Source organism: Urocampus carinirostris, chromosome 2, assembly GCF_059441175.1.
Source record: "Urocampus carinirostris isolate Australia breed hairy pipefish chromosome 2, RoL_Ucar_1.0, whole genome shotgun sequence".
NCBI classification, from domain to species: domain Eukaryota; kingdom Metazoa; phylum Chordata; class Actinopteri; order Syngnathiformes; family Syngnathidae; genus Urocampus; species Urocampus carinirostris.
In genome coordinates this window covers 67112937-67138184 of record NC_142350.1, presented here as the reverse complement: position 1 = coordinate 67138184, position 25248 = coordinate 67112937, and the positions used below count along the sequence as shown (strand labels likewise).

Sequence of the window (25248 nt, the reverse complement as noted above, 5' to 3'; positions counted from 1 at the left end):
ACCAAACTTAGCTAAAAACACTCCCAGAGGAGTAATATACAACTGTGTAAATCTTTACAAAAATCGGTTCAGCCGTTTCAGAGGCTATAAGCCATATACGAACACACGAGCACACACGCAAATTGGGACTTATAATTAAGTATACATATCCTCCACGAAAATTGAAAAAAAAAAGCGAAAGATAAACCCGCCCTAGGCTGGTAAGACTCAATGATGGACAATTTATGCCTGGGTTTTGGTCCGGGCCCGAGATCTGGTGAGGAATCTGAATAGATGTCTTCTTATGTCCATAAAGATACACTTTAGATGTCAGTGGCCAATTATCCACACATAAATGAACCCCCTCCGAACCCCCTCATTATTTCATGTCTGGGTGGGCCTCCGTTTATGTGTGTGAGATCACCTCAGAACCTGTGAAGGTCAGTCCCCTGCAGGCTACCAGCGCCCAGATTTTAATCCCAGGTTGGGTGTCACTGCGGTGGGTCACGCTCTGTAATTTAGTCCCCTGCTCGGTCAGGGGCCTCTGGGCCCCTGGGACCACACACGAGGCCACTGTTGGAATAGAAAGTGTTTGTGTGTTGGGCTTCTGTCTCTTAGTCGGTGCCATTTTATGACATTTAAATTGATATATATATATTCTTATTTGTGAGTGTGTCTGCCTGTGTGTTCGTACGTGGCTTATAGGCTCCAAGACGAATTAACCGATTTTTGTGAAAATTTACACAGTTGTACTTTAGTCCTCTTCGAGTGTTTGTTAGCTAAGTTTGATGTCAAGGCATCCCCCAAAAATACCCAAAAAATCAATAAACATCTACCGTAAATTCCGGACTATAGAGCGCACCTGATTATAAGCTGCACCCACCACATTTTAAGAGGAAAACCGATTTTGTACATACACAAGCCGCACCTGTATATAAGCCGCATGCGCCCACATTAAAACATGTAACATAAACACAAAATTAACCCAAACCCGACTTCAAGTCCCGCGATTGAAACAAAATGTCCTTCATTAAAGTCCACAGTCCAAAAATCACAGCCGGCAAAATGAACGGAAAATGATACCGGTACTTAAGGTTTGATGCAGACCTGCAGAGTCCGGGTCCCGTTGAAAGTAATCCAAGGAAAAAAGTGAATATTTCCAAAGGTAAGGGTGGGAAAAATATATCAGATGAACACATTTAGTCACGCAACTCCTTTTTCTTTAACCAACTTTTTACCCTCTCTTCTTTCCTTGTCTGTCCCTCAACTTTAGCGGTCCCCACTTAAACTCGGCACCCCGCGTTTGTTCCGCCCCTCATTTTTCATTTACCCGTGCAAAACATATCAGAATAAGTGTCTAAAATGAATACAAATAAATACATTACAAAAATATACAGTTGCAAATACATATTATACATGGGTTACACATATTTACAAAGAAAGACGGTACACCGAGACAGTTTTCAAAGCTTTAATAATAAAAATATAGCTTTCGTCCCAAACGGTGCCTGTGACGGGGCAGTTAATGGCTGCAACACTCGAGTGCCGCTGGCGGCCATTAGAAAAATTACATAAATTGGCCGCATCACTGAATAAGCCGCAGGGTTGAAAGTTAGGGAAAAAAGTAGCGGCTTGTAGTCCGGAATTTACGGTACTCTTGTGTACAAGCGGCTTTGGAGCTGCATCCGGTCATCCAGTCAAATCACAGCCCCAACAACCTCGCCCAAGTAGAATGCCCGGCAACGCCAAGCCATTATGCTTGTGGAATATAAATTCCTTGTGACTATATGTCACGGTTGCCCATGGCGCCCAATTGGCCCCGCCCGTGTGGCGCCAGCTGCAGCTCTTTGAGAGATTGGCTTCCTTTCTATTTAAGCTCAGTGGTCTCACTCACCCTTTGTAAGTCCATCAACGAACTTCTGCACCCACAAGACGTGGGTTTTGACTCAGCCCGGTTTCCTGCTTGTGTTTCCGCTCCGGTATCGTGCCCGTCTATTTGGTCCTGTTCAATATCGTTCTCCTGTCGCGTTCCCGTCTAGTTTGTCCTGTTTAATTTCGTTCTCCAGTGTCTGGTATCTTGGGCAGCACGGCGGCGCAGTGGTTAGCTAAGTTCTAAGGTCTTGGGAACCTCCTGTGTGGGTTCAAATCCAGCTACCGGACTTCCTGTGCAGTTTGTATGTTCTCCCCGTGCTTGCGTGGGTTCCCTCCGGGCACTCCGGTTTCCTCCCACATTCCAAAGACATGCATTTCAGGTGGATTGGCAGGTCCAAATCGTCCCTAGGTGTGAATGAGCAAGCGAGATGTCTGTCCCTGTGTGCCCTGCGATTGGCTGGCAACCAGTTCAGGGTGTCCCTTGCCCACTCCCCGTGATGGCTGGGAAGGGCTCCAGCACCCCCGCGACCCTACTGAGGATAAGAGGTGCAGATAATGGATGGATGGATGGATTATAAATATGTCAGGACCAGAACGGAGACAGGACCCACTTGCGTGCATTTCTCTTAGTTTTATCGGGAAGAAGGGAAAGGATAGTACACACGATCCGTAGATCGCTGGTCACGGCGAGCAGTTTGCTCAGACGCGGAAGTGTTATTTCCGTGGCAAGCGATGGTGGTGTCGAAAGCGGAAAAAACGGGTCAGTAGCCAGGACGGGGGAGCAAAAATCGTGGTCAGGATCCTAAAAAGAGTCGGAGCAGGGAAACACACAGGAACCAGAACAGGAGAGAGTCAGGGTCAAAAAGCTTGCCCAGCGTAAACTGAGGTTCGCAGACGGACTGACAAAAGGCGACTGACAGGATTGGGTTTAAATAGGGACAGGGAGCCAATCAGAGTCCGAGGCAAAGGTTATTGACATCGGTAATCATGACAGTAACAGCATTATTCATAACCGTGTTATTACCAACCTGGAATACACGGCGTTACCTTTTCTAAAGTCAGAAAGTACAGTTTATAAGTCAAAAAAATATTTAGGACAGGTAGGTGATATAGGGTAGTAGTTGTAAACTGGTCTTGTTTGTTTGTACATCATAAATTAGGGCAGGGGTGTCAAACTCATTTTAACTCGGGGGCCACACGATAGAACAAACATTCTGTCGGGGGCCGGACTAGTAGATTCAAGAGAAAGAAAAAGAGATAAAGAAATAAAACAATGAAGGAGGGAAAAGGAGAGAGGGCGGGACAAAGAAAGAAAAGGAGAGAGAGAGGGAGAGAGCTTGAGCAACAAAAGATAAAAAGTCGTGAGAGAGGGGGAAAAGAAAGGGAGAGGAAGAAAGAAATCCAAAGAGAAATAGAAAGACAGAAGGAGAGAAAAGAGAAAAGAAAGCACGAAGGGTATGAAGAGAGAAAGAGAAAAGAGAGAAAAGGAAAAAAGAAAGTCAGGGCAAAAGAGGTTAAAAGACACAGAGAGAGAAAGAGACAAAGAGCAACAAAGGAAGAGAAAAAGAGACACGGAGAGTGAAAGAGAGAGAGAAAGAGAGAGTGAAAGAGAGAAAGAGACAAAGAGCAACAAAGGAGGAGAAAAAGAGACACAGAGAGAAAGAGACAAAGAGCAACAAAGGAGGAGAAAAAGAGACAGAGAGTGAAAGAGAGAGAGAGAGAGAGAGTGTAAGAGGGAAAGAGAGAGTGAAAGAGGGAAAGAGACAAAGAGCAACCAAGGAAGAGAAAAAGAGACACAGAGAGAAAGAGACAAAGAGCAACAAAGGAAGAGAAAAAGAGACAAAGAGAGTGACAGAGAGAGAGAGAGAGAGAGAGAGAGAGAGAGAGAGAGAGAGAGAGAGAGAGAGAGAGAAAGAGAGAGAGAGAGAGAAAGAGAGAGAGAGAGAGAGAGAGAGAGAGAGAGAGAGAGAGAGAGAGAGAGAGAGAGAGAGAGAGAGAAATACAGTGTCTTCGTTCGAGGCACCTGGCTTTGGCAACATCAAGTTGACATATTTCCAACTGCAGCTTGTTTTTCTCTTGCGCTTCTCTGAGTGTTGTCTCGCGGGCCGGATTCAATCCCTTAGCGGGCCTGATATTTTCACAAGATCTTTCTTTCACCATTTTGTTTTCTTCTTTAGGGCCTTGATGGCTCTGGGGAAGAATCTCTCTCTGAAACCATTTATCTGTGCTGCGCTAGCACGAGCCTACAAGGTCTTCTAGACTGGGCATAGGGCAGCTGATGATTTTCTGAGCTGTAAGGTTGATACCATGTGCTAGTATGTTCTCAAAAGTATTTCTGTAGAAAGAAACACCCACAGCTTCTGTTCCAGATGTTTTTTCCTGAGCACTTTCAGGAAATGGTGTACGCTACATGCTAAGCTAACGTAGCTAACGTGAAGTTTCGCTGGCGTTTTCCCATGAACGAATGAAGCAACAACAGTGATATTTTACCTCAAAGTGGATCCAGACGAGGTTAAGTCACCAAAGTCCTAAAATGTCCTTTTGTCAGGCCGTGATTGATGAGGAGGCGACTTCAATGTTTTCACTGCGGCGGCGGCTTCACCTTTTGAGTTTTTCTGCACGCGTGTTCACACGCTCGCCGCATAAAGAGCTTTGCCACGCGATGAAAGGTCGTGTGTTCGATACTCTGTTTGTCTACAGTCAATCTCTGTCACTCTATCGGCCCCTGTGTAACCAGTGTTGGGAACAGTGTTGGGCAAGTTACTTTAAAAAAGTATTCAGTAATAGTTACTCAGTACGTCAGAACCAGAACCGAAAAAGGACCCAAACGTGTGACGTTCTCACACAAGCCTTTTATTTTACGGTAAATGGGGAGTCATGCACGTTAGGCAGCGGTCTGGCGTGGAAAGACAGGAAGCCAGAGACCGACGAGACAGATTCCAATTGCCCGAGTTGATACCGGACAGATGGGGTCAATACCGGACAGGAAGGGATAGACAACGTATCAGGATATCGAAAATTAACCGGAGAAACTAGACGGTAATTAAAACTGGAGAAAATAACAGGACGAAAATAGACAGAAACAAAACTGGAAACCGAAATTAAAGAGGTCAAAATAAATGGAAACACAACCGGACAGGAAAATCCAACAGGAAAACAGGACCGAGTCAGAACCCACATCTTGCGGGGCAGAGGTTCCTTGACGGGCTGACACCCGGGGCAAGAGAGCGCTGAGCTTTATATAGACAGAGAGCCAATCTCTCAACGAGCCGCAGCTGGTGCCACACGGGCAGGGCCAATTGGGCACCATGACTACCGTGACACACACGGGCGCGGCCAATTGGGCTCCATGGCAACCATGACACTTCTTCAAAAAGTAACAAGAGTTATTAACTGAATTACTCTAAAGTAAAAGTAATTAGTCACCAGGGTAGGTAACTATATCCAGTACTTCAAAAAGTCGATACGAAACAGCGCGGTGACGTCTTTGACCGCAGTTTACTTAAAGAGATGGGAATTGCGACTATTTTTAGAGAATTGTTTGATATCTGTAGCGAATGTGGGTGGTAAATCAATTATTCTAACAAATAATTGATTGACCAATTGAATTAAAGAGCAGAGTTTATTCTTTTCAAAACTCGTCTCGCCTTTTTGGAGCACCACTTACGTTTTTAGATCATGATGTGAGGAAAATGGATGAAAAATCTTGTTTAGTTATTTTTAAGGGTGGTTACACACACTTTAGGTGAATTTCTTTTTACCGTTTTGATAGTTCAAGATATGGTTCAGATCCTACCTCTCAGATAGGACGCACTGTGTTAAATAGGGTGAAATGACTTTTGAGCCCTGTGGTGTTCCACAGGGTTCAGTACTTGGCCCCCTTCTTTTCAGCATTTACATGCTTCCATTAGGTGATATTATTCACAAGTATAATATTAGTTTTCATTGCTACACAGATGACACTCAACTATATCTTCCGTTGGAGGAATCTGCCACACTAAACTGTGGAAATTAGGAGGCCTGCCTCATTGAGATCAAAGAATGGATGTCACTCAACTTATTGCGCCTTAACTCTGAAAAGACCATAATGTTAGTCATTGGTCCATCTAAATGCCGTGACTTGTTCTCAAAAACGTCTCTGAACATTGACAAATGTAATACAGTGGAACCTCGGTTCTCGACCATAATCCGTTCCAGAACCCTGTTCGAAAACCGATTTGTTCGATCACCGAAATCGTTTTTTCCCATTAAAAGTAATGTAAAATCGTTTTAATCCGTTCCAACACCCTGAATGTTTACCACGAACGTAAACATGAAGCTAACCCAGGCTAATCGTACGTTCGCGTTAGCGTAATCTTCCGTACGAAAGATTACGCTAACATGAACGTGTAAAAATAAAAAAAAAATCAGGTCGTTTACACGTCATTTAGCACCCGGGTCTCCACAAAAAGTGGTGAGCGGTTAAAGGATAAAGAAAAGAATTATAAATAGGATTTCTTACCTTTGTGGTGGTCTGCAGAAGCCATGCTCTATTCCCTCGATAGAAGGGAAACTCGCACACCTTCTTCATTTTGCTATTATTTCTTTCTTAAATGCAATAGTTGTACGCACTACTCTTCTTTTTTCACCTGTAGCAACTTTGCTGCTTGCACCGACCTTCTTCCGAGGCATAATTAGGGGCTAAAACTCTCCGTTCACCGATATTAAAAGCGAAAGCAAAACGAAACACGTCCGCACGTGATAACAGTTCTTCACGAGGGGTGGGGGCAATCTACACGATCCACACCCGTACGCCGCTCAGCATCGCACCCTAGCGTACCGGCGTTCGAACTCCGATTTTTTGAACGAAAAGCGAAGCAAGAATTTCTCGAAATTTTGGGTCGAGAAACGATTTGTTCGAACTGAGAGCCGTTCGAAAACCGAGGTTCCACTGTATCACCCAGAGTGACTCAGTCAAAAATGTAGGTGTCATATTTGACCCCGATCTGTCCTTTCAAACACATGTTAAGAATATTACTAAAAAGCTTTTTTTTCCATCTTTGCAATATTACTAAAATTTGTCCTATACTGTCTCAGTCGGATGCTGAGATTATAATTCTTGGGTTTGTTGCCTCCCGTCTCCATGACTGTAATGCCCTACTCTCCGGTCTCCCGAAGTCCAAAATAAAGAGCCTTAGCAGGTACAAAATGCTGCCGCCAGGCTTTTAACTAACACAAGAAAGTTTGATCACATGACCCCGATTTGGGCTAACCTGCATTGGCTCCCTGTTAGCTTAAGATGAGATTTTAAGGTTCTATTGGTAGTATACAAAATCATACATGGAGTTGCGCCCTCATATCTCTCAGATTTAATATCCCCCTATGTTCCGGTCCAGAGCCTTTCGCTCTGAAAATGCTGGTCTACTCGTGATCCCAAGAGCCAAGAAGAGATCCACAGGTTATTCACATCGGTAATCATGACAGTAACAGCATTATTCATAACCGTGTTATTACCAATCTAGAATCCACGGCGTTACCTTTTCTGAACTCAGAAAGTACAGTTTATAAGTCAAAAAAATATTTAAGGAAAAAATGAAATGCTAGCGTAAAACAATACGTTCCCCACCCTCGTTCTGTGCTCCATTTTTTTAAAGGGAGGCTTGCTCTTTGTTAAAATAACTTCCCGATCCGGCCAGTTCTCCAGCTCCTGTCATGCGATCCTCCAGGAAGCTTTCATCGACTTTACCTTTCCAGATCCTCGGTAGCTTTGGTGGTTTTCCCGTCCCTCCGCCCAAACCCACTCGCGACGGGCCCCCATCCTCGGTCTGGATGCTATCAGGGGCCGTGTAGACAGATTCTTCTTATCACTATTGTACGTGTGCATGCCGGTTTTGAGAGTCAACAATAGCGGTAACTGTCTGCTGATCTATCGCCGTGGCGATCGCATCATCGTACTGTCTCCGTTTCTGACTCCTGTTTACGTCCTTTTCTACGTTTTGTGTGTGTGTGTGTGTCCCTGCCTAGTCCTGCACCTGCTGCACTTTATAATATTAGGACCACCTGTCAGGGTTGGTTTTACCAGCTCAAATTAAGTCACATGATTAAGCTATATACCGTAAATTCCGGACTATAAGCCGCTACTTTTTTCCCAAACTTTCAACCCTGCGGCTTATTCAGTGATGCGGCCAATTTATGTAATCTTCCGTAATGAGCGATGGCGGTTTCAAGGACGGAAAAACATGTCGATAGCCGGGACAGGAGAGCAAAAACGTGGTCGGGGTCAGAAACGGGTTGTAAGCCGGGACGGGAGAGCAGACGTAGTCGGGATCAAAAATGGGTCATAACTCAGGACGGGAGAGCAGACGTGGTCAGAATCAAAAAGGGTCGAAGCCGGGGGACAGACGGGAGCAAAAAACAGGTGGGAGTCAGGGTCGAAAAAAGGCTTGCCTAGTGTTAACTGAGGTTCGCAAACGGACTGACAAAAGGGGACTCATAGGAGTGGGTTTCAATAGGGACAGGGAGCCAATCAGAGTCCGAGGCAGTTGGCGCCAAAGGAGCGGGCACAAGTGATTCACATCGGTAATCATGACAGTTTGTATTTCTTACTTTTCAATTTCATTTTTTCCTATTTTGTCACGAGATGCAGGACAGACCCAAACGCAGGACACAAGTAGACGTAAATTGGGGAGACGTTTCAACCCCAAAAGAGGTGTTTATTCAAGATACAAAACCAAAAAAGACTTAACTAATGAGAAGGGATAATGGAACCGGGACTGTTGAGGTGGGAGAACGTCAGAAAGAGACTTGAGAGGGGAGTCTTGGGGTGGCAAGAATTTTGAAAACGTGACTTCGGAATACATTTAAGAAGATGGTCGGATTGGCAGGTCTTGGAGTAGTTGATCCTGGAACGAGCCGGGAACTGAAGAAGAAAGTCTTGGTAGGAGAAGCTTATCCTCTTGGATGTTGAATGTCTTGAACAGGAATCAAAATGATTCATCAACGTAAGGTGGGAGCCTGGAGTATTTATGCTAGAGGTTGTATCATTGTCTGATTGGAAGCACATGGGTAGAGGATTTCTGAGACTGGAGAATGGGGTAATGTGGCTATCTCTTGGAGAAGGAGAGGGACTGCAGGCGCTAAACCATGAAATATTTTGTGTGTGGGGGGTATTTGACGTCCTGGAATGAGGAAAACTGAAAAAAGGGGGTACATTTTCGTCCAAATACATTTTGAATGGATTGAATCATCTCATCTCATCTTGGGGCGGCAGTGGCTAAGGAGGTAGAGCGCTCGTCTTGGGATCAAGAGATCGCAGTTCGAATCCCGGCTCCTCCGTGTTACATGTCGAAGTGTCCTTGGGTAAGACACTGAAGCCCCTAGTACCCCCAATATGCAGGTTAGCGCCTTACATGGCTTGCTATTGGGAAATGTGAAGCACACTGTAAAGCGCTTTGGGAAGTCTTGACTTGAAAAGCGCTATAGAAATGCAGTTCATTTCATTTCATTTCATCTCATTAGCTGCACCGCTTATCCCCAGTAGGGTCGCGGGGGTGCTGGAGTCCATCCCAGCAATCCTCGGGCATTGGCAGGGGACACCCTGAACTGGTTGCCAGCAGGGCACACAGGGACAGACAACTCGCAAATTGTTGTGTTTAAAATCGTAATAAACGATTTTGCTGCTGGTCTCAGAATTAAGCAATCCAACCATGAACTTTTTAGCTAGCATGGGTTGAAATGTCTTTACTACACTTAATGTGTCATAATCCCCAGGAAAGCAAACATTCAGCTAATGACGACTGTTTGAGTCCTAATCCAAGTTCATGTCCTGTGGAACACACGTTTGGGTCAGTGTTTATACAAACGGTTTCCTTCTCTTAATTCAAGAACAAATTAGCATCTTCATTTAACAAGCTCTGAGATTGCCCAAGCCATTTCCTCAGATAGAATTACCCACACAAGCAAGAGCACAATAATCTACGTCTTCTCGCACCAGAAGAAGACATTTCCTCCGTAATGAAGATGATTAAGACCATGTGCTGAAGGGTCTTGAACTCGCCTACTGACTTGCTTGATAAAAATAGCAACAACATCGATGGTCTGTAATGATGTCACCAGCAGGGACCAGGCAATTACTATTTTAAATTACTGCAATCCAAGGAATACAGTAGATCCCTGGGATACGGCGTCCCCGCCTTAAGACATTTTCACTTTGCAGGCCAGAATTGTCATGTCACGGACTGATTGGCTCCCTGTCCCTATTTAAACCCACTCCTATCCGTCCCCTGCGAACCTCAGTGTATACTAAGCAAGTCTTTTCCGAACCTGACTCCCACCTGTCCCGTTTTTGCTCCCGTCTGTCTCCGGTTACGACCCGTTTTTGATCCCGACCACGTCTGCTCTCCCGTCCCAACTTACAACCCGTTTCTGACCCCGACCACGTTTTTGTGTCCGGCTTTATTTCAAAAGGAGACAAACCTGAATATCGAGGAGAAATTGATTCACTTTCCACCTGGTGTCATGAGAGTAATCTGTTATTGAATGTAGGTAAAACTAAGGAGATGATAATAGATCCGTACTAAGCCTCCCCAGCATGTGCCCCTGTCAATTAATGGTAGTGAGGTCGAACTCGTCCATTCATTCAAGTTTCTGGGTACTTACTTGTCAGCTGACCTCACATGGACTGTCAATGCTACTGATATTCTAAAGTCAGCCAGACAAAGGCTCTACTTCCTTCGTCAACTCGAATCATTCGGAGTCCGTCAATTCATTCTAGTCAATTTTTAGCGTGCTATCATTGAAACCGTTTTAACTAGGTCAATCACAGTTTGGTTTGGTCGCGTCAAGAATTGTCAATGATGGAATCAGTAGTGAGGACGGCAGAGGAAATAATAGGTACTGGCCTCCCTGCATAATATCTACATCGAACGAACAAGAAAACGGACACTAAAAGGGAGCAAGACTACACGTCTTAAAGAGAGTTTTTACTCTTCCGCTATTGGCTATTAGGTTATTATGTATAGTATTATTATGCCAACGACGTTGATCCGACCTATTCTACACTAGTCTTGTTATTTACATATTCTTTCTTTTTAAACTACTCTATATAATTACCTTGTATTACACACTACAATATATTTTTACTCTATTCTTTTTATTCTTTTACATCAATTATATTATCATTATTGAGAGTTCGTGTGTCAAATGACTTCTTGTATATATCATGTTTATGGTGTACAGCACAGGTGTCAAACGGGCGGCCCGCGGGCCAGATCAGGCCCGCTAAGGGATTGAATCCGGCCCGCGAGACAACACTCAAAGAAGCGCAAGAGAAAAATGAGCTGCAGGTTGAAATATGTCAACTTGATGTTGCCAAAGCCAGGTGCCTCGAACAAAGACACTGTACTTGACACTGTACTCTCTCTCTCTCTCTCTCTCTCCCTCTCTTTCCCACCTCTTTTCTCCCACTCTCTGTGTCTTTCACTCTCTGTCTCTCTTTTTCTCTTCCTTTGTTGCTCTTTGTTTCTTTCTCTCTCTGTGTCTTTTTAACTTCTTTTGCTCTAACTTCCCTTTTTCCTTTTCTTTATTTTCTCTTTCTCTCTTCCTAGCCTTCGCGCTTTCTTTTCTCTTTTCTCTCCTTCTGTCTTTCTATTTCTCTTTGGATTTCTTTACTCCTCACCCTTTCTTTTCCCCCTCTCTCACGACTTTTTATCTCTTTTGTTTCTCAGGCTCTCTCCATCTTTCTCTATTTCTTTCTTTGTCCTGCCCTCTCTCCTTTTCCCTCCCTCTTTCTATTATTTCTTTATCTCTCTTTTCTTTCTCTTTAATGTACTAGTCCGGCCCCGAGACAATTTTTGTTCTATTGTGCGGCCCCCGAGTTAAAATGAGTTTGACACCCCTGGTTTACAGTATACTGGCTGATTAAAGACATTACATTATCATTATCATTATTTGATCTCCTGTCCCGGCTATCGACCTGTTTTTCCGTCCTTGACACCGCCATCGCTCGCCACAGAAGATCCACTTCCGTGTTCGGATCACAATCCGAATACGAGAGCGACTTGCTTCCCGCGCCTAGCGAACGCCGGATCGTAAGAAAACGTAACGCAATTGGGTCCTGTCTCCGCTCTGGTCCTGACGAGAATAAGATGTTTTATTCAACTCGCTTTATTGCATCCACCCCACTATACAGCATCTACAAGTTAGACCAGGCTAAAAACCTTTAAAATTCAAACTTCACGGTGTTGGAGCATATGAGAGTTATGCCTCTGTTCCCTTCCTGCTTTTGTTCAAAGTGAAATTGAATTCTAGTCCGCTATTGGTTTGTGTCACAGCTTCATGAATATGCCAAATGGATATTAGCTGAACTACCTCCCACAATGCCTTTTTTCATTCAGTTCAGAATTTTGTGTGCTTTTTAAAGTTTTTGTGTAAAAATGGATCAAAGGATTTCAGCGGTGTTAAAGGGATGATAACCATGGAATCAGAGCTTGTGAATATCAAGAAATACAAAGAGGCCAGACAAATTGCTACCCTCGCTAAAATGCATGGCCATGACCAATCATAATCCGGGCCTACTTTTAACTCATTCACTGCCAGTCTCGCTAAAACAGATCTTTTATGTCTATAGCTGCCTGTGGCAGCCTAACTTCTATGGAAGCCAACCTAAAATGGATCTTTGTATAAGTCAATTTAAGTTTTTTTTCACTTATTCATTGCCAGCTTTGCTAAAATAGACCTTTGATGTCTATAGCCGTATATGGCAGCCCAGCTACAGCGGACGTTTGACGTTTATGTCATGGTTGCCATGGCACCCAATTGGCCCCGCCCGTGTGGCGCCAGCTGCGGCTCGTTGACTGATTGGCTCCCCTTCTATTTAAGCTCTATGCTCTCACTCACCCTTTGTCAGTCCGTCAACGAACCTCTGCACATGCAAAACGTGGGTTTTGACTCGGTACCGTTTCCTGTTGGTATTTCCTGTCAGGTATTTTTCCCATTTATTTTGTCCTGTTTTATAACGGTTTCCAGTTTCGTTCCCGTCTATTTTTGTCCCGTTTATTATTCTCTCCGGTATACCGTTTGTGTATCCTGTCCGGTATCGATCCCGTCTGTTTCATCCTGTTTTGATTTCGGCCTCCGGTCTCCAGTGTCTGTTATCGTGCCCGTCATTCTCGTCCTGCGTGATATCTGTCTCCAGTCTCCTCTATCTGTTATCAATCCTTTCAATCCCATTCTGTCCGGTATCGACATCATCTGTCCGGTATCGGCTCGTGTAACCGGTATCGATCTCGTTGGTCTCTTGCTTTCTGTTCTTCCACGCCAGACTTCTGTCTTTTTTCTTTCGCCCAGCGATCGCCGAATCACCTGGCGTTTTGTGCATGACTACCCCATTTCCCATAAAATAAAAGCTTGAGTGAGAGACGTCACACATTTGGGTTCTCCTCCTGTTCCGGTTCATGACAGAATATTGCTGTCTATAGCAGCCAATGAGTTTAAATTCAAAGAGGCAATTTGCGGAATATGGATTTTAAAAAAAATGTTTCATTTGCAGGGCCCATTTCTTAGGACCCAATTCATAAAGTAAACATTTATTTTGTCATGTTATCAGATAAGTTTCGATTCAAAGCTCCATTAAAAGTATGCACAACTTGCTCCTAGTGAAATCCAATTCCCCGTCTTCAAAAAAATGAAGAAAAGCTGAACTCAGCAAGTCCTAGAAGCCACAACCTGCAAGTGGCTGAACTCCATTCCTCGTGTAACATTCCGACCATACACAGTAGGTTAAATTCAACCCTGCCAATGCACGAACCGACCACCCTCCCCCGAGAATGGTGCGGAGTGTGCGGGTATTGATAAAAGGCTGAGGGTCCAGTCAAGGGCTCCATTGTTGGCAGTGTCTCGCTTCCACTCGTAGCCTGATTGATGCCAGCTGAGTGGACACAAAGACACATTTAGGCTATGCTTACACGCATTGACCGATAATTTCGGATTAGGAATGTGTAGACGTGACAAACATAAACACATAGGTACACAAATGAAGGACAGAGGGCATAAGCTTTAAATAGTGCCCTTTGTGATATAATGAATATCTAGAATTTATAACTTTAACTTATAAATTGTTAGGAAAATATATACCGTAGATTCCGGACTATAGAGCGCACCTGATTATAAGCCGCACCCACCACATATTAAGAGGATAACCGCTTTTGTGCTTACACAAGCCGCACCTGTATATAAGCCGCATGCGCCCACATTAAAACATGTAACACAATCACAAAAGTAACCCAAACCCGACTTTAAGTCCCGCGATTGTAACTGAATGTAAAGTACACAGTCCAAAAACCAAGAAACTAAATATGAATAAAATGACTAAATTTTGTGCAGGCTTGGTGAGTAACGGCAAAAATGATGTTGGCAAGCTGTTTGGATTTATTTTCAATTTGTTTCTGTGGCATTTTATGTTAGTTTTGCCGGAGATCAAAGAGATCAACGCCAGGAGAGAATGCTTACCACGTGTTGTGAGTCATCATTTTATTCATAGTTAGTTTCTTTTGTCTTTTATTAGCATATTTGGTATTGGAGTCATCCAAAAGTCATTGAAAGTAATCAAGTTAAAGTAACCCTACCCAACCCTGAATATAAACTGCAGGCCACTGGTAAATGAGTGGCCGTCCAACAAAGGCCCCTAGATCGTATTTTGGAAGCCCAGAGAGGATTGAATTTGTCAGGACCAGAACGGAAACAGGACCCAATTGCGTGACGTTTACCACAAGTTAAATGAAAGAAAAAGGAAGGGCTCCGCCCATGATCCGGTGTTCGCTGGACGCAGGAAGCAAGTCGCTCTCGGATTCGGACTGGGATCCGAACACAGAAGTGGATCTTCCATAGCGAACGATGGCGGTGTCAGGGACGGAAAAACTGGTTGGTAGCCGGGAGAGCAAGGCGTGGTTGGAAACGAGTCGTAAGCCAGAACAGGAGAGTAGACGTGGTCAGGGGCAAACAGTTCGTAGCCGGAGACAGACGGGAGCAAAAAACGGGACAGGTGAGAGTCAGGGTCGAAAAAGGCTTGCCTAGTATACACTGAGGTTCGCAGACGGACTGATAACAGGGGACAGACAGGACTGGGTTTAAATAGTGACAGGGAGCCAATCAGAACCCGCGGCAGTTGGCGCCTAATGAGCAGGCACAGGTGAGTCACATCAGTAATCATGACAAAATTGACTACACAGAAACTGAAATCTAATTGGACAAAATAATGATACTTACCCTAGGAAAATGTATCCAATTTAATGGAGATTCCATTTTTTTGTGTACACATTACCTTCCAAATCGTCCAGGTGTCCTGTCGCCGTATTAAACGTCCGCATTCCCATCCGGCTACTCGTCACAAATCTCCCGAATCCATTTGTCAAGTCAGCTTTGTCCATTAGTCCAGCATCTGCTTTCTCCGGAGCGGCGGGCGAGTCCCCACTTGCATCGTCCTCATCGGGCCGTCACCGCTCGTTGGCGATGTTGGGAACCTACCCCGGTTGAAGTTCAGAGTTCAACTGACTCCAGGTCTAAGGTTGCACCTTTAAGTGTTAGTCCTAAAGCCGAAGATCGCTTTGTGTTTGCCGGTTTTCCGGGTCACTGCGAGGACGGCGACACGGGGTCCGGTTCTTAAGTGCTCGTCAGGGTGTTTGGTCGAACGTTATGCTAATGCTAATCGCATGCTTGGTTTTCTTCTTAAAAGCCAGGACAGAAATCAGTCACGAGTCTTGCGGAAAGTTCAAAGTAATACATTAAAATTGAAACGAGTAACAGATTACATTTGTTAAGAAAGGCAAAACGCTTTTAAGCTAAAGTCTGGCACTGTCTATTCACAATGATCTCACAATCTCTAAGAAACTACTCTTGGAAACAAAGATATATAGCCTGCAAAATGGCTCTGAAAATATCTCCCCAGTGCTGGATCATCGTAATATTCTAAGAAATTTGATTTCGAACAGGCATGAGAAAACATTGACATGAGCACTAATTTTACATAAATGACCATTTCTTCCAGAATAATTTGGAAAGGTCTATTATTTATATTGTTTCACTCAAGGCTAACACATCAACGTTCCTTTTAGTCATCATCCGTCCAATCTCCTCTTTCTTCCACTCAGTCACTTTACTTCCACATCCTCTCACATTCAGTGACCCTATGACTAGGGTTTAGGAGACCGAAAAGAGCCTGAACGCAGATTTGAGAGGGAAATGAAATGTTTTTGAGATGAAGTGTTTGAGGAGTATGTTAAGAGTGACAAGATCAGATAGATTTAGAAATGAAATTGTGAGAGACAGAACTGGAGTAGTAGTGGAACTGAGAAAGCGTGTGGATAAGAGAGTACTCGGTTGGTTTGGACACATGGAGAGGATGGATGAGGAGAGAATGGTGAAGAGGATCTACAGAGCAGAAGTCAATGGAAGGAGACCAAGAGGAAGGCCGCCATTGACGTTATGAGTGCACTGCAGGAAAGAGGTCTAAATATAATGGAAGCTGGAGCTCTTGTTGGTGATAGGAATGAGTGGAGAGGTGTTGTGAAAGGATAGTGTGATGTTTAGACGTGTTCTATGATGCGACAGGGGTAAACCAGCGAAAGCTTTCGAGCCCTGCTGTTGGACAGAAGAGTGTGTTGTGTCAACCTGACCCTGGCCGCTTTCTTGTGTCCTGTTTCATCTGGAGAGACGAAAGCATGGGTGCTGAGGTGCTTAACTTGTTTGGATGTTTGGGCATTTGGGTTGGTCATGGTCCTAAAATTTGTATGTGTGTTTTTTGACACTTTTTCCGTTTTTCTGTTCTTTGCTTTTGTGTAGGTGTTTGTCTTGCTGTCGGTCTCCCCTCTCAAGGGACATGACCAAGGTAGATAGCTAAATATCTTTGTTTTCATGGCTCTTTGGGTCAAGAATGTTACCGACCCCTGTTTAACTACTTTATTTTAACAGATGAGTAAATGCAGTTTTACACCTGAACCGACTCACCACATTATACAAATTCCACACTGCCCTCTAGCAGACAGAGTGAGCATTTGGTGTGCATTGAGTCAAAACATAACTTTTGATAGAGATGACATCGAGACTGGCAGCACGGCGGCGCAGTGGTTAGCGCTTGTGCGGCACAGTTCATGTCATGGGAACCTGTCGTGGGTTCAAATCCAGCTCCAGACATCCTGTGCGGAGTTTGTATGTTCTCCCCGTGCTTGCGTGGGTTTCCTCCGGGCACTCCGGTTTCCTCCCACGTTCCAAAAACATGCATTTCAGGTGAATTGGCCGGTCCAAATTGTCCCTAGGTGTGAATGAGCGAATGAGTTGTCTGTCCCTGTGTGCCCTGCGACTGGCTGGCAACCAGTTCAGGGTGTCCCCTGCCCACTGCCCGGAGATGGCTGGTATGGGCTCCAGCCCCCCCGCGACCCTAATGAGGATAAGCGGTACGGCTGATGAGATGAGATGAGATGAGACATCGAGACTTGTTTCTTTTTTGCATACTATTAAGGTGTGTCATGATGACACATTCACCTGTGCCCGCTCGTTTGGCGACAGCTGCTACTGGCTACCTGATTGATTCCCCGTCCTACTTAAGCTCAGTCTTTTCACTTACCTGTTGTCAGTCCATCAGCGAACCTCTGTTTCTACAAGGCAAGCACTTTGACTCTGACTCCTGTCGGTCCCGCTTTGTGCACCTGTTTTCTACCCGTCCGTTCCTGATTTCCCCGTTTGTCTCCAGCTACGACCCGTTTTTTGAACCCGACCACATTTTGCTCTCCTGTCCCGACTTACGACCCGTTTTTGATCCCGACCACGTTTTACTCCCCTGTCCCGACCTGTTTTTTCCATCTTCGACACTACGATCTCCTGCTCTGGAAGATCCACTTCCGCATTCGGAGCACGTTCTGATTCTGTGAGCGGCTGCCTTTCCTCTTCATCTCAATAAAGTTGTGGTTAACGTTATGCATCTGGGTCCTAATTCCGTTCTGGTCGTGACAAGGTGGGCCTGGTTAGATTATCCAACAGACCTCATCCGTCTAGTGGGCTGTTTGTTTGACATGCCTGTTTTAAAACAACAACAAAAATTGGGCCCTTTTGTGTAAAACCAATTAAGAAAAACGGTTCATATTGATCTAAGTAATGGGTCCATCCCGTTTTTGACCCAAGTGTTTTTTAAAGTGTCGCAGTGCGTATTAAACAGGGTTGGGTAGGGTTACTTTAACTGGATTACTTTCAATTACTTCAACTAAATATGAATAAAATTATGACTCACAACACGTGGTGAGGTTTCTCTCCTGGCTTCGATCTCTATAAGGGGAATTAGCATTTTAGCACAATATGCACATCCGGCAAAACTAAGATAAAATGCGACAGAAACAAAATGAAAATAAATCCAATCAGCTTGCCAACATCATTTTTGCCGTTCCGTGTATTCCGTTACTCCCCAAGCCTGCACAAAATTTAGTATTTGTATTCATATTTAGTTTCTTTTGTCTTTTACTAGCATATTTGGTATTGGAGTAATCCAAAAGTCATTGAAAGTAATCCAGTTAAAGTAACCCTACCCAACCCTGCTAATGAGTTATTCCTTTTTAAAGGAATTAAAGATGAATAGTCTTTATTGTCATTATACAAAATTGGGGGGCATTTCCTTTCTGCGCAAGTAAAGCAAATTAAAAAGGTGCAAAAGGATAAACGTTGAAAAAAAAAAAAAACATTTTCGCGGGTAATGTGGACAGAACCACCAAAAATTAATTGATCAATTTAGACACATATCAGACACTGGAGACTGGAGTCAGATATCAAAAAGGACGAGATAGACGGGATCGATACACGATACTGGGGACTGGAGTCAGATATCAAACAGGACGAGATAGATGGGATCGATACCGGACAGGATACACAAGCAGGATACTGGACAGAGTCAAAACACACGTCTTATGGGTGCAGAGGTTCGTTGACGGACTGACAAGGGGTGATTGAGAGCACTCAGCTTAAATAGGAGGGTAATGTGGACAGAACCACCAAAAATTAATTGATCAATTTAGACACATATCAGACACTGGAGACTGGAGTCAGATATCAAAAAGGACGAGATAGACGGGATCGATACCCGATACTGGGGACTGGAGTCAGATATCAAACAGGACGAGATAGACGGGATCGATACCGGACAGGATACACAAGCAGGATACTGGACAGAGTCAAAACACACGTCTTATGGGTGCAGAGGTTCGTTGACGGACTGACAAGGGGTGATTGAGAGCACTCAGCTTAAATAGGAGGGTAATGTGGACAGAACCACCAAAAAATTAATTGATCAATTTAGACACATATCCTCAAAAACACTCACAAAAAATATAAATTGAAATAATAAATAATTATAATAATAAAATGATGACTCACAACACGTTGTAAGTTTTCTCTCCTGGCTTCGATCTCTATAAGGGGAATTAACATTTTAGCACAATATGCACATCCGGCAAAACGAACATAAAATGCGACAGAAACAAAATGAAAATCAATCCAAACAGCTTGCCAACATCCTTTTTGCCGTTCCATGTATTCCGTTACTCCCCAAGCCTGCACAAAATTGAGTCATTTTATTCATATTTAGTTTCTTTTGTCTTTTATTAGTATATTTGGTATTGGAGTCATCCAAAAGTAATTGAAAGTAATCCAGTTAAAGTAACCCTACCCAGCTATATGCTTGAAAAATGTTTGTGACCCCTGATTTAGAGAGTCCAGCCATGTCATCTTTCCGGCCTCTACCGTGGTGACTGGTGAGGATGTGGGATTCCACAGTCTGGCTCATGTGTCAGCCCCTGACCACCAGAATCCTCGGGAGAGGAAGGAGGGACATGGGGATGGGGGTTTTCATGCTGGTCTTTGGACTTTATCCTTGGACTTGTTTTGCTTTGAAGAGTTTCCATCTGAGCTCCTCACCTCAGCGGCAAATGACGTATGGGAGGAAGAGTTGGCCTTGGGGTTTGGCCAGATGACACGGTGGGAAAATATACTCTCTGGGACAGCAAAATTACCGATTTCGGAGTTTGATTATTCGGTAACTTGACGATTGAGCTAAATTATTGAAAGAAAACGACTTCCTGGCATACAGGAAATGGATTCTTCTACCATAGTATATCATACCTGTTTTCAGTGTACAGTGGGACCTCGGTTATCGCGGTTATTGGGGACCAAAACCACCCGCGATAAGTGAAAATCCGCGAAGTAGCGGCGCACCTTAAAAAAAATAAAATAAGTAATATATATATATATATATATATATATATATATATATATGGGCAGCACGGCGGCACATATATGGTTAGCGCTTGTGCGGCACAGTTCATGTCATGGGAACCTGTCGTGGGTTCAAATCCAGCTCCAGACTTTCTGTGCGGAGTTTGTATGTTCTCCCCGTGCTTGCGTGGGTTTCCTCCGGGCACTCCGGTTTCCTCCCACATTCCAAAGACATGCATTTCAGGTGAATTGGCCGGTCCAAATTGTCCCTAGGTGTGAATGAGCGAATGAGTTGTCTGTCCCTGTGTGCCCTGCGATTGGCTGGCAACCAGTTCAGGGTGTCCCCTGCCCACTGCCCAATGATTGCTGGGATGGGCTCCAGCCCCCCCGCGACCCTACTGAGGATAAGCGGTACGGCTAATGAGATGAGATGAGATGAGATATATATATATATATATATATATATATATATATATATATATATATATATATATATATATATATATATATATATATATACAAATATATATAAATATATTTATAATTTTTATCTTTTTTAATTATTATTTTTTAGACCCGGTTAATGGGGACCAAAACCACCCGCAAAAAGTGAAAATCTGCGAAGTAACGGCGCCCCTTCAAAAAAAAAAAAACATTTGCAGTACACCCCCCCCTGTACACAGTACAATAAAGTACCCATATGGAATACGGTTTGAGAGAGAGATTCTTGTTAAACAATCAAACAATAAAACAAAATTTAACTTACCTCTCACAATAAGTTCTTTAAACCTCGGATCTGGTTTGCATCCAGGCTGATTTTCTTCGCCCTACAATCGTGGATCCAAATAACCAGTGCATTTTCCATTCGCACCATGGTCTTATTCTGGGTGTTTACAACCCTTTTGGCATCTTTTGTGAAAGATATTGCAGCAGTTTTGCGGATGTTCTTCTCTTCCTTCTTTAGGTACCGTACCGTGGATTCATTCAGGCCATATTGTCGGGCTACGCTCGCGTAGCTATTTCCTGCGTACGACTTGTCCAATAAACTCACTTTTTCGTTAAACCTTAGCATCTTTCGCTTTTTTTTCGGTTCACTAGATGCACCAAGGGATAAAGAGCGTTTGGGAAGCATCACGAAGGGCTTCAAAAAACTTTTAGACTTAAAAATTCACCGCGAGAAAAAGGCTAACTCACTGTGAGCTATGGCGAGAAGCGTAAGGAACTGTACTGTATACGAGGTAAGCGTGGTCTACTGTAGTGAATGGGCCAATGGGGAGTCGAGTATTCAGCGAGTGCTGGCCAATCAGCTTGCGTTTATGGCCGTGACGCTTAGCGTATACGTGCATTTCTTTGTGTTATAAAATTTTGTAAAATGATGCAATTACTAATTCTATTTGAATATTTTGTTTTCAAATTTTGTAAAATAATTTAATTTATAATTTTAATGTAATATTTTTCATTATGATTAATTTTTTATTTTTTCTTAATGATATTATTATTTTTTATTTTTATTTTTTTTTAACTATTACAGGCCGCGAACGTCGAAGCGCGAAGACGCTCGTGTCCACCGTAAAAAAACAAGATGGAATGGAAGAATTGTCTTTATTGTCATTGATATCATCAATGAGAAAAATGGTACGCAACGAGATTAGACATGGCACTCCATGTGATAAAGTGTCTGACACACCTCCTACCACCAGAAAGCCCCAATAGGGGTTTTAACTGGGCATAGACGTGTCCGATTATCACTAAACTGTGCCCAATGATCCAGAATCCTTCTAAAGGACATTTTGATCTTGACACGTTTTTAAGTCATTGACATTTTTTCATTTTGTGCATTATTATTCAGCGTAGAAGAAGAGATCTTGTCATGATCACTGATGCGATTCAGCTGTGCCCGCTCATTTGGCGCCAACCCGTGGGTTCTGGGTTCCCTGTCACTATTTGAACTCAGTCCTGTCAATTCCCTGTTGTCAGTCCGTCCGCGAACCTCTGTTTGTACACGGCAAGCCTTTTTTCGATCCTGACTCCCGCCTGTCCCGTTTTTCCTCCCGTTTGTCTCCGGCTACGACCCGTTTTGATCTCGACCACGTATGCTCTCCCGTCCCGACTTACGACCCGTTTTTGATCCCGACCACATCTGCTCTCCCGTCCCGGCTTACGACTCGTTTCCAACCCCGACCACCTCTTGCTTTCCCAGTCCCGGCTACCGACCAGTTTTCGGCACACCTCCATCGCTCGCACATGGTTCAATTCCAGCTACTGCGGATTCCCTTGCAAAGTTTGCATGTTCTCCCCGGCGGATTAAGGGTTGAAATTTCGCATCTGCTTTTAACAACAGCAAATTAACGCACCATGTTGTAATGACAGTCGAGTTATAAAATGTTACTTATTGGCTTCCCCACTATTTAAACTATTTAAACCCACTCCTATCTGTCCCCTGTTGTCAGTCCGTCCGCGAACCTCTGTTTTTCAAGGCACGCCTTTTTTTTCGACCCCTGACTCTCGCCTGTCCCGTCTTTCTTCCCGTTTGTCTCCGGATACGACCTGTTTTGATCTCGACCACGTATGCTCTCCGGTCCCGACTTACGACCCGTTTTTGATCCCGACCACATCTGCTCTCCTGTCCCGGCTTACGATTCGTTTGCAACCCCGACCACGTCTTTCTCTCCCAGTCCCGGCTGCCGACCAGTTTTCCGCCCCTGAAACCTCCAACGCTCGCACATGATTCAATTCCAGCTACCGCGGATTCCCTCGCAAAGTTTGCATGTTCTCCCCGGCATTGTAAAGGTTGAAATTTCGCACCTGCTTTTAACAACTAGCAAATTAACGCACCATGTTGTAATGACAGTCGAGTTATAAATGAAATGAAATGATTTGCATTTCTATAGCGCTTTTCAAGTCAATGAAGACTTCCCAAAGCGCTTTACAGTGTGCTTCACATTTCCCAATAGCATCCGTGCATCCATGTAAGGCGCTAACCTGCTTATTGGGGGCATTAGGGGTTCAGTGTCTTACCCAAGGACACTTCGACATGTAACACGGAGGAGCCGGAATTCGAACTGCGATCTCTTGATCCCAAGACGAGCGCTCTACCTCCTGAGCCACTGTTACATATTGGCTTCCCCACTATTTAAACTATTTAAACCCACTCCTATCTGTACCCTATGGTCAGTCCGTCTGCGAACCTCTGCTTTTCAAGGCAAGCCTTTTTTTTTTTGACCCCTGACTCCCGCCTGTCCTGTCTTTCCTTCCGTAAGATCTCGACCAGATATGCTCTCCCCTCCCAACTTACGACCCGTTTTTGATCCCGACCACATCTGCTCTCTCGTTTCGGCTGACGACTCGTTTCTGACACCGACCACGTCTTGTTATTGACCAGTTTTCCGCCCCTAACACAAAATGTTTTTATAATGCCTTTGTAACATGTTTCTCCCAACACCGCAGGTGATGTCCCTGGCGGAGGCGGCACAGGAGAACGCTTGTCAACTGGAGGAGGCCTTCGTCCGCCTGAGGAGCGCCACGCATCTTCTGGTGCTGCTGCTGTCCCTGTGGCAGGGCCTCACCCCCGACCAGACCAACATCCTGGAGGCCACCATGTTGCCTCTGCTGCAAGACACGCCGCAATTGGTAAGCTAATTCTCACTCGCATACCCCTGTGTTCTCGTTTGCCCGCGTCCCTTCGTCCCAGACGCATCATTTTTGCTGGGGACGCATAGTGTCAAATCAAGGTGCGTCCCCGGGACGCAACGTTTTTGACACAAAATTGTCATTATTACTTGATTACTTATTTTTACCAAAGATTTACCGCACTCCCAACTTTTCAGAAGGCAGATCCGCCATTGTTGTTTTGGTCTCGCGTTCGAGTTTTCGTCCGCACGCCGATCTCGGCCAACGAGATCTCGTTGCTTCGAGTCATTGTTGTAGTGGTTGTCGTCGAGGGGAGGTGAAAATCAACACAAAATTGGTAATTTCTTCAGTCTCCGTAATAAGTCGAAACATAACACAGAAAGTGCAGCACGGCGGCGCAGTAGTTAGCGATTGTGCGGCACAGTCCCGGCCGAGTCATTCCTAAGACTTAAAAAGTGGTCGGCGGCGCCCTCTGTTGGCTGCGGCTGCATCGGCTCGCTACAACGGGTCAGGTGCAATCGACATTTCGTTCTGTGTACATTGTTACACAGAATGACAATACAAGGAAATTATTATTATTATTATTATTATTCATGTCATGGGAACCTGTCGTGGGTTCAAATCCAGCTCCAGACTTCCTGTGCGGAGTTTGTATGTTCTCCCCGTGCTTGCGTGGGTTTCCTCCGGGCACTCCGGTTTCCTCCCACATTCCAAAGACATGCATTTCAGCTGAATTGGCCGGTCCAAATTGTCCCTAGGTGTGAATGAGCGAATGAGTTGTCTGTCCCTGTGTGCCCTGCGATTGGCTGGCAACCAGTTCAGGGTGTCCCCTGCCCACTGCCCAAAGATTGCTGGGATGGGCTCCAGCCCCCCCGCGACCCTAATGAGGATAAGCGGTACGGCTAATGAGATGAGATGAGATAACACAGAAAGTGGTAATAACGGCAATAATTCCGGCACGAAAAAACGGCGGAGAAATTCTTTGGAAGATCGCGAAGGCAAGGAAAACACGTGTTTGTTTGAATTTGAACAATTCGACGAAAGAAAATAAACAAAAGAATACTCCAAAATGGACTCAATTATATTCCTGGTGACGCTATAAGGTGGATGATAATGGATTGGATCTTGAGAAGGCATTACAACTATGGCGGGACAGCAAACCACGAAGAATATATGAACTGAAAAATCTGAATAATAACTGCTTTGTATTACCAATTAACTGTGATGATTAAAACTGAATGAATATATAGATTTATATGATATATTTGTCGCCGATTTACAATTTCAACCTCGATAACACAAAATTTTGGGGACCCATACGATCTCTGTTAGGACCAATGTTCCTTGTAAATTTTCAGGGGTCTGAGCGTTCACACTTGAAACAACAATGAGCAACCATAATCCCAAGTGTGGCAACTAAGTCAATATCAAACATGTCCAAAACTTGACATCACGTTACATTTTGCTGAGTTTCCGGCAATGCAAAATTATTTTTCACTTTTGAATGAATTGACTCATGTACTATTGCAAAGGTTGTGCGGG

At 44.3% G+C, this 25248-nt stretch overlaps 1 protein-coding gene across 2 annotated transcripts in view; it reads left to right on the top strand.

Moving 5' to 3' along the window:
* The window catches only part of bbs9 (Bardet-Biedl syndrome 9), a 266939-nt gene that overhangs the window by 131069 nt on the left and 110622 nt on the right, over positions 1 to 25248 (top strand). For both annotated transcript variants that reach the window (XM_088327566.1, XM_088327565.1), the window contains one exon: positions 23524 to 23706. In XM_088327566.1, coding sequence (XP_088183692.1) covers positions 23524 to 23706 — 183 coding nt within the window. The remainder of the gene's footprint in view (positions 1 to 23523; positions 23707 to 25248) is intronic.